Raw genomic sequence first — 10,364 nt, forward strand, 5'->3', positions numbered from 1 at the left:
ATCTTGATAAATTACTCTGTTGGCCAGATTAAATTTTATTTATGAAGAATGGGTGGTTCAAGAAGGAAGGGGAGAAAATAATGAATAGAATGAGTAAAATAAACATTTTTGTGTTTGTTTTAATGTCGTTTGAAGAAAACATACTGCAAGAAAGATTATCATGGGACCTGAGAATGAACAGCTATAATTGTTGATGCGTTTTGCTTTATTCTCTGTGGACTGCTTTGGGTCTTCAGTAGAAGAGTGACTTAAAAGGTTATTAAATAAATATTTCCCTTAAGGATTCAATTCCAGCTGAAAGGAACAGGGACACGGAACGCAAATTGATCTGGAGGTGGTCAGGATCCAAGTGGGAAACATGGCTTGTAGTTACACCAGAGGGAAAGGAATCTGGATGTAAATGAAATAAATGAAAAGAAAATACCTCTACAAGTAGCACTGTAGTATATGTAACAAACCGGTTCAGCGCTCAGCCCTAGTAGGATGGCAGAAAATATTCCCTTAGCGCAATATTGTGGTTCTCTTAACGCTGACGCTCCCTCTGTCCTCCCTTTAAAGATTTTGAACCCTCCTCCATCACCGGCCACGGAGGACTCCCGTTACACAATGGAGTTTGGCTATTCTTCCAACAGCCCTTCTACACACCGATCATACAGGTAAGGCCCCACGTCCCCAGCCTGAGTTTCGGGCCGCTTGCAGACGGGTTCGGGATATTTCCCGGCCGGTCCGCGGCAGTGATTTGTATCGCATCTGGAGAAAAGAAGGGCCCGTTGTAAGGGTTTCTGCTGAACGTGTGAAATTCTCCCTGCTTGTTTGCTGGGAGACAGACCTGGTTCAGCAGCCACGGAAGTACGGAGCATCCTCTGTTTTTAAAAGCCTGCTTGACGGGGGACGCACGTGGAGCCATTTTGGTTTTCCATTTAACTTAAGAGCCGCCGCTCACTCTGTAAGAGGAAGTCCATCCAAAAGGCATTTGGTCCTCAGTGGCCGCGGGTGACACATCGCATGGCTCGAGAAGACCTGCAGTTGTTTTCAGAAGTTCGTGCTTACGTGCCTCTTAATGTTTTCTGTCCAGTTACAGGCCCTACAGCTACCGCCATTTTGCACCTCCTACTACCCCATGCAGTACAGACGTTTGTGACAGTGATTACGCACCCAGCCGGCGGGTGATGACGATGGGGGGCAAAGGCTATGCCAGCGATCTCAACTACGATTCTGAGCCCACGCCGCCGCCCCCGACGCCACGCAGCCAGTACCTGTCGGCAGAGGAGAACTACGAGAGTTGCCCGCCATCCCCGTACACAGAACGGAGCTACACGCACCACCTCTACCCCCCGCCACCTTCTCCTTGCACCGATTCCTCGTGAGAGGTGCCCCCCCGGACTGCTTCCAGCTCAGCTGTGTAAATAGCGTTGCCCCTGTTGAGGACGTGAGGGCAGGGTCTCCTGTGTACAGTTAAAGTATTTGAAATGGGGAGGCTGCCTTTTGTAGAATGGGGAGAGGGAGGGAGTGAAGAGGTTATTTATATATTTTCCTAAAACAGAGATTGCTGCTTTGTGACATAAGAAATTTTTAAAGTTTGTATACAGAGTTTTTTTTAATTATTATTTTTCCAAATGGAACACAAGAAGATGCCTTAAATCAGTGAAGGGACTGAGTGTGGAAAGACCAGGAGATGTTGCTGTCAATGAGCCAAATATAAAAAAAAAGACGAAGATGATTTTTTTTTAAGGAAAAAAAGAGACAAGGAAAAGAATGAAAGGACCGTCATGACCAAGCAGCGTTTAAAAAATATCTGCAAAGAGTTGAGTAACTGAATGTTTTTAACTCTGATGGGCCAGAGTTAAACCTGAAGAAAGCTGTTGGGACAGATCACTAACGGTACACCAAGGGCTTTGTTTTCTACAAAAATGGAGCTGTTAGAGCACTAAAAGCATCATGCTCACACACGCTTCTGAACACTTCCTTTAATTCTCACCCTTTGAATTGTCCCAAACGTACTGGGTTCCCAGCTCTTTGTCCCTGCTTTGAAGTTCCACCGTTGTGTTGCGCGTGGCTTTGTCCAAGGCTGTAGAAACGTCTTCTCGTTGGGTCCAACGTGGGCAAGGATGCTTCTGACCTGGAGTGGGGGCACTTTCGCTACCTGTGAGCAGCTCCATAAGGAAACAGTGCCTTTTCCTGGCCTTGGCGAGTAGCCACCGAGCCCCAGGAAAACACACAGTTGAATTAAGGAGCCGGCAGCAACGTGGATCAACTTTGCGGCACTCTGTTGGCCTCCTCCCCCTTTAGTCGGCCACGTGTGGGCCTGAGCCTGTGGGGATCCCACCCGAGCCCAGGAAAATGTGCAGCTTCTTTATGAAGCAGCCACCCAGTAGAGAAGCCGAGCCTTGCTGCACCTCTTTCAGACGCGGCGCGCCAGCGCAGAGCTGCGTGCCTTTGGTTTTTTTAGTGGGGAGGCTGTTCGCTTGGCGCTTGCACCTCAGGACTTGCTTGTCGTGAGATGGGGAACGGATCGAGCTGAGCTAGGCCACGCACACTCCTTCTCTGACACAAGATACAGCCTCTTGTGGGATTGGAAAAGTCATCCGTCTCCATGAACGGGAGTTGGCGTGCTCTCTTTTTCTTCAAAAAGAGTTTCACTTCTGTGGCTGCAGGAGAGGGAGCAGACGTACCGCTGGGTCGCTGCTGCTCTCTCACCGTGAGTAGAGTCCTGGGGTCTGAGTCCTTGATGAGCGGGCTCTTTGCGAGAATGTGTGTGCCTGCGCACTTATGGGCGTGTGCGAGAAAGTCTTTTCGTTTCTTCCTGCCAGTGCAATCGGATGAATTCTACCAGGTCAGTAATGTTTTCAGACTTGAGACGAGGGTAATTGCATCTGGAAAAAACACTTCTCCCAGCTTCAGTAGGCTTCCGTGTCCCCAAACAGGTGCCCTATTTTTTTTAAGCACACAATCAAAGAATAAAACATATAGGTGGCATATTTATAAAAATTAACGTTGGGCTCTTCCTTTAATGTAAAGGAAGACCTATATACTTGCAGTACATCCCGTGACTCTAGGTGCACTTAATCGCCACGTACAGCTTGTATTTTAAATCATGCCATTTTTCTTTATTGAGCAACATGCGAACGCTTTTTTCAGTCTGGATGCATCCGTGATCGGAAATGCCCCTTCTCGCTGGGGCGGTGTTGATCCAGCCGAGGCCAGTCCTTGCAGCGTGTGACTCCAACAAGCTGCTCCCTGCTGTCTGGCAGAAGTTCACTTCTTAAGCCTGAACCACTGTGAATGCCTGTTTCCGAACCTCCTTTTCGTCGAAGTATTTTCCGAGCTCCGTGTGCTGTTGATTTTTTTAATCTCGATGATAAAAAGAGGTTGCTAGGTTGTCTTCATGACATGTTACCCGAAAGTATGTGAGAAGCTCTCCAACTCCAGCAGTTCCTTGATTGCAGCGTGCAGTTTTTTTGGTTTGCAGACAGGGAGCAGCTGAATCTTTTCTTAAGGACGCTCTGAACTGCAAACTTTGGGACTGAAGAGGATACAGACATTTCAGACACTCCCTGGGAAATGTCGTTGCTCCACTTTGTGCTAATTTATGGCCACTTTGTGGAATTGTTTTCTGAAGTTGAGGCACGTGTCTTCAAACCCTTCTGGGTGCATAAATACACATGCTGGCTGGGGAATTCTGGGGGTTGAAAAACAGTGCTTTAGTCCAAAAGATACAGGGTCACCTGAAACACGAGATGTGTGAAACAGTGCTGGAGAGAATTAATTTCTCATTGTTGTATCTCTCTTTCAGTGCGCACTATTCTGATTGAATTGGCATGAACAAACTTGCAGTGGGGAATGCAGAACTTTGCATTGTCAGTTCAGAAATGTGCTTGTGTTAGCAGCGATCTTTTCTCTTGCCAAAGTGTCTCTGTGCCACTTTCTCCTGTAAGGTGGTTCTTGCCTTGAGTCACACCAAGGATCTCCAAAACCTGTTTAATGTCTTTGTGAACCAGAAGTTACCCCCACTGAGGCAAAGGATTCCCACGGTTTAGTTGCTGTTCAGATGGCTCCATGCAAACGTAATGAAATGGTGTCTTTCTTTAAGGTTTGATTTGCAAATCTAAATAGGTTTCCTCCACGCCTTCATTTCCCCAGAATTTCTTGTTTCACCCAATAGCAGTTTGCTCCCAGCAGGGAGACAAAAGCTGCAGAGCCCTGTAGCAGATCCATTCCAGTGGTGGAGAACATAAATAGCTCTGACTTGAATTGTGGGGTCCTTGGTCTTCTCACCAGGCTCGGTCACATCATCTGTGCACAGCCAAGCTCAGAGAACACTTAAGAACCCAACCGTAGAGTCATTCTCAGACTTTTAAGAAGCATCAGGAAGTACTGAAGAGAGACCTACTAACCCTTTGCAACAAGAACAATGAATTTTATTGATTAGTCTGATTCAATCAAAAGCTGTAAAACCAATATACTAACCCTTTGCAGATACCACGTTTTGATGTGGACGAGCACAGGTCTCCTCCCATTTATTCCACCCCTCCTTGAAGAAAATCTTCAATTGGCCACAGACCCATAGTTTTAGTGGCACGCATCAAATGTGTGATAGCTGCAGGTCCGTAGGCAAGGAAAGCTGTCTTACCTCATTTCAACATTTTGCATCTCCTCATCTTCTCTTGGATTCTAAAGAGTGAATAATTTGCTTTGGTGAACACATAAAGCTAGGAAAACTAGTTCTAAAATGCTTTTTCTTGAAATAGACCCTCCCGGGGCACATTCTCTGTAAGTAAAGCAATATTATTTCATTTTAAAAGACTTGGAATTATTTTTAATTGCTTTAAATAAATATGATCTGTAAGAATCCATTGAAACATGGTAATAACGTTGCTAGCTTTTACTTAAGGGTTTTAAATGTGTCAACTCTTTTTAAAATATGAAAGGAATAGTTAAACATCTTGACCAGTAGTTAAATCTTTATAAAGGAATGGATTTTTTTTTAAATGGGAAAATGCAGTGTTTCAACACTGTAACACCTCATAGAGATGTAAAATATGTTTTTATTATTCTAGCTTCGTGCTGAATGGGCCTAAAAAGGAGGTTCTGGATTTACACTGACATATTTTCATTAGCTTTGGATATTGGTTAATTTGATCCCAAGGACCACTTTTGTACTGTAAATACGTTCAACCAAGGCTGTCCGTGGAAATCGCTGTAGAGAAATTCCTTTTTTAACTTCCAAAAGGAAGAAAGAAACTAGGGAAGGAAGATTCACAGTGGCAGAGGATGTCAACGAGAAATTGAAAGTGGAGGTTTATACCAGTCTCCTCCCCACCCCAAATGAAAAAGGAGTCTGGGTCTTGTGCCATTTTTTTAGCCAATTTGGGGGAAATGGTGAGGAAGCTCTGAGCAAAGAGACTGAAGCAAATCTTGTGTCTAAATGAAGGATCCTTTGCTGCTTTTTAACCTTTGAATGTTCTTGCTTTGTTTTTGTTAGCTTTTAAACTTCGTTAACTCTCTCTTTTTTTTTAATCCAACTAATACGTTCATAAATGTCTGTATGATGGTGCTTTGCAAGGATATACGATGATGACCAACATTTGGTCAGCCCAGCTCACTTGATTCGCTAATGTTTGTACTGTAAAATAAATAATGTTTTACTTGCAAGCTGTACATAACTCTTGTACAAAGTTCCCTGTCCTTTTTTTTTCATTTATTACTATAAATGGAGTTCTAATAAATAAATTGATTTTTTTAATAATAAATTTGGTCAGAAAATCTATTCAGTGCACTGATGGCATAATGGGTTTAGCTTTAAGCTAATAAATGGAAAAAGTGAGATACAACAGCTAAATTAGGTCGCTCTGTGTAATGAATATCTCGGCAGAAACAATGCAGCGTACGTAGAAAAATTGCAAGGATTCAGTTGCATGCTTGCAGCCACCATCTTCACTTCGCTGTGCACACGTGCAACACACACAGACATTCCTCTCTTCATAGCTTGTCTAAAAACTTGAAGCCTCCCTTTATGGAAGAGGATCGGCAAGGGCACGCTGCCTCCAAGACGGCTTCGTTTCGAGAACTTAACTCCAAGTCTGTCAAGATGATCTGCAATACGTAACCTGCTTGCTAAAACGTGTTCTGAAACAGAAAATTCAAACCAAAGATAAAATGCTTTTAATAACGAACAAGCACCCAAAAATAGAAACCAAAAATACACGGGCCACATTCCAGTGCATTTCAAGGTCTAGAGGTCAACAATATGGCAATCGAAGGAGTTAGTGCAAACAGCAGCTCTGAAAAATCGAAACACCCGCCCAGCAGTGGAAGAAAATTAACAATCAAGAGAGAATTTAAAATTCGGCAGCCTTTGATGGCTAACGGAGCTGCTCCTCTTCACTTAAGGGGCTAGTTTTGAACAGCTGCTGCCTCTAAGGATCCCTTTCTCCAACTGGGGGTGGGAAACTAGGGGAGGAATTGCCCGTTCAGATACTCTGACCCCAAACCATGAAGGGCTTCATGAGCAGCAGTACAAGGTCCAGCAACAGTTGAGTGGAAGAGGAAACCCTGGCTGACAAGAGACAACGGCTGTTTCTGGCCAGCACGGTTGGGTCACCATGTTGGTTGGGGCTTTCAGACTACCTTCAAGGTCAGCCCCTTGGTCTTCAATTTTAGTGACCACCCTAGGGCGTTCTGGGAGTTGAATTCCACCCATCTTAAAGTCGCTGAGGCTGAGAAACGGAGCCGAGGCAAGGTTGATGTAGACATGTTCTGAGACGCGGCCCTGGGTCCCACCCACTCCAATGCACTCCCCGTGCAAAAGCGGGACAGAACAATCGTTCCATGTTTGCACCGCATATTTTCCTGCTGCTTTGTAAATGATGATAAATTTTAAAAAGCCGCTGCTAGAATCTAACTTCATCTACAACATGAACAGCAAGAGAAACCATAGAGCAAGAGTGAAAGTTACTCAAATGTAAGTACTGCATCCAGAGGAAAAAGCTTTCTGATTAGTTTGCCCAACTAGCTGCTCTGCAGTGTTTTTCTGAGCTTTAACATTGGGGTGGGAGTATGGGTGTGTGTGCGTGTGCGTGTGTGTGTAGACATGCTGACCCATATACACACACATGCAGATACTTCATCGTGTCTTACGCGTTTATACTGTTGGTCATTGCTTTCGGGAATAAGCGTTTTGCCAATAAAAAAGTTCTATTTTGCTGATTTGGGGAGGGCTATTATAGATCTGTCAAGGACACGGAATGTGATTTGGGGCCCTTTTGTGGAATCCTGGCATGGCACCTTGAGGACTATGAAATGTATGTATGTATGGAGCAATTAGACAGGGTTATTTTTTTCTGCAACAGACTGATGCAGTTTAAACGTGCACGCGGCACTTCACGTATCCCTGCCCCGCCACCACGCAGGTTACGAGAAGTAGCAGAAATGAAGATCAGGACCGGGGAGGAAGGGCAGGCGTGCGAATGCGAGCGCGTGTTTCAAGAGCTGAAACAAATGTGGGAAGAAGAGGGTCAGAAAGTCACGGCAACGCGTTTCAGCAAAGGAAACACATGCTGGGCTCTTTTCCCCCCAAATGGATGGCTTCCATTTTCCTCTGGCAGTTCCGATAGTTACAGCATATTAAATGAAATAGCAAATACAGACTGGGCCTCCTTTTACTGAATTGGCTTAGATAAAAGAACCGTCCTCGTAACAATAAGCGTAGATGGAACCAGACTGAATTTGGTACATCATGGCAGGGAAGAAGGATTGAGCGATCCTGGCACGGGTCAGGTTGGTTCGTTTCTTTCAGACTCCAAAACTCAATACCCGCCAGAGTATAATTTTACTCAAGCGCATAGTAAAATTCAAGCAATCTTCAGTTCAAGTTCCACATCACTTTTGGGGAAAACTCTATGTAAGTGCAATAGTAGAGGATACGTGTAGTTTAAGCTTGGGATGTTGTGTGATACTCTGGGCTACGTTTTGGGCTTGCAAGCTTTTTATCAACATGCTAAGCAATATCATCAGTGCAGGAGAGACTAGGAAGTCAGGCTTGTTGGGTGGCGAGGGTTAGGTGTCTCTTTCTACCACGTGGGTTATAAGTGATTGGGGGAAACATCTGTGGTAGCAGTTTATGTGAACGAAGCATTTGATTGTCTTTGGATAGGCCCATAGATAGGTTTAAGTCTATATGTCTGTTGACCTTGGCTTGGCCAGAGCGCCATTCTTCGAAGAATCTCTTGGATTTTTCAATCCAGGTTGTTCTAAAATTTCGACTCTTACCTAGCTGAAGTTATACCCTACTTGTCTGTGTGGAGGAGATTACTAAATAAGTATCATGCCTTTTGACTTCCAGTTGGTGCTTACAGATACGTTCTCCTGATCTTCTGCCTGGTTGTCCTGTTCACCATTTCCGCACTCTGTTTTCCTTGGCAAGCACCAACATTTACATAAGGGCCTGTCTTGCTGTTTCACATCATTAAAGCTAACTAGAACATTATTGAAAGTTTGCCATGCCTTGTTCCTGATAGCCCAAGATATTTGTCAATTTCTTAAAGGATTACCTACCACCTTAAGTGTGGATGTTCTTATACACATTTCCACTGAAATAAGGAACAAATCATTCTTATCCTCACCAATAACGGTTGTGTACAATTTATAAAAGATTTATTCCATTTATGGAGCAAAGCCAAACTTAAAATGGGTGACTTGCTCTTCCCTTTGTTCAGGGCTGTCTGTGGGTCGAAAAAGTCAAGAAGGAAGCCACAACGGTACAATCAAAGCATTGCAACACACACAGCAAGGCAGGGCTCTGATTGCAGACACTCCTGCCATTTTTCAAGGGAACTGTGTGCTCTGGAGAAAGCAGAAATTTCTCCAGCTGGGTTTGAGACTCCCTTAAATTCTAATTTTACAGTAGGTGGCAGCACCAAAGCCAGCTTTGACTGTTGCCAGAAATTAAGCAGGGTTAATACTTGGACGGACGATGCGGAGAGGCTAGCCTGGAAGAGAGAAATGGCAAGCTATTTGCATAATGCTGCCAAGAAGACTGCATGGATACGATCACCAGAAGACAAGCTCAGCTGAACAGCATCTGTATCTTTATTCAGAAATGAATAAGCTGACCTTGGGGTTGTTTTAAGGAAGTAACAGCGTGCATTAAAAGAGACAATTGAATCCCACGGCATAGAACAGGAAGCAGCACGTGCTCACAGAATGCAAACTGAGCAGAAAAATGGGCAGAGTCAGATACGCTGAAAGCCCTTGGCAGCCCATGGTGGTTTTTTGAAAGGCAGGGTGGAAGAGGAGGAGGAGGAGGATGGGCTTCCACATTCTCTTCACCCTTGGGAGAATCGCCTGTCTGGCTCACCTCCTTCCTTCACCAGGTGCACACAGCGTTCAGCCCCCCCGGATGCCTTCTATGAGAACAGCCTCCCTTAATGTCTACTTGCACACTTGATAGAGCACAGCCCTGCAAGGGCCGTTGCCCCGAGGTTTGAAGTGCATTGGTTGTCTAGGTCTTCTCAGGCCTTTAAGAGGTCAAAGCCAGCCCCTGGACTTGGCCCAAAACCATCTTAAGAGCGGAGAAGTTGAACGATGTGAGAACTAAGAACCATTTTGCACCAACTTAAATTTCTAGGCAGTCTTCAGAAGCAGCCTCAAGAGGGAGGTCAGCTGGGCAACAGGGTTCGCTGCCAGAGTTGAGGGTGGCAATCTGAGTTCAGTCCAAGCACCTGAACAGGTATGAAGACAGTCCTGTCCAGGGGATGGTATCTCTGTGTCTAGGTCATCTACCCTTCCCACCAGTAGAACTTTTATCTGGGCTTGATTATGCTCCTACATTTGTGCAAAAGGTGGGTTGGAGGCTTCTGCCCTCCGTGGCAGCCACAGGACTAGAACAGCAAAACAGAACTGGCTGACAACGGTCTCTCAGCCCAACTCTGGATAATCTAGATTCTAAGTTCAGCCTCCACTCACACAGACATAGACTCGGCACTCAGCCACTTCAGGCTCTTTCAGCCCCCACTTGCTCCTGCAGTGTTTGTGGCTGATCTTTGGGATTTGGGTGGGATGAGGCAAGGTGAGCAAGAAGACCATCTGGCTGGCCTCTGGAGAAGCAGGGAAATCAGCAGCTCACCTATCCATCTGCCCTGTTTCTTTCCTGAATTTTCTCTCCCAGAAAGGGAGGTTGGACAGTAAGAAGCCACGTGCTTCCCAGCTTCTGAGGACACTCTATTATCCCCCTGCCTTTGTAGGTTTCTCCTGCAGCAGCAGCCAAGCCAGAACTCCAAGGAAGCCCTGTGGCTTTTCCCACATGCAGAAGGTGCTTTGCATGGTTTGCTGTGGTTCTGAGTACTTCAACACAGGCGTGGGATTCC

The 10,364-nt window shown here is 45.3% G+C and overlaps 1 protein-coding gene across 2 annotated transcripts in view; it reads left to right on the forward strand.

Annotated features, from left to right (window-relative positions):
• Positions 1 to 5,750, forward strand: part of LRP6 (LDL receptor related protein 6) — a 72,763-nt gene extending 67,013 nt beyond the window's left edge. For both annotated transcript variants that reach the window (XM_088146911.1, XM_088146965.1), the window contains exons 22-23: positions 559 to 656; positions 1,076 to 5,750. In XM_088146911.1, the coding sequence (XP_088003037.1) occupies positions 559 to 656; positions 1,076 to 1,367 (390 nt within the window). In that variant the 3' untranslated portion in view covers positions 1,368 to 5,750. The remainder of the gene's footprint in view (positions 1 to 558; positions 657 to 1,075) is intronic.
• Positions 5,751 to 10,364: the final 4,614 nt, after the last annotated feature.

This window comes from Python bivittatus, unplaced genomic scaffold (assembly GCF_059951505.1).
Source record: "Python bivittatus isolate LINGU-HERP-01145 unplaced genomic scaffold, Pbiv_v1 ctg000010_np1212, whole genome shotgun sequence".
NCBI classification, from domain to species: Eukaryota; Metazoa; Chordata; class Lepidosauria; order Squamata; family Pythonidae; genus Python; species Python bivittatus.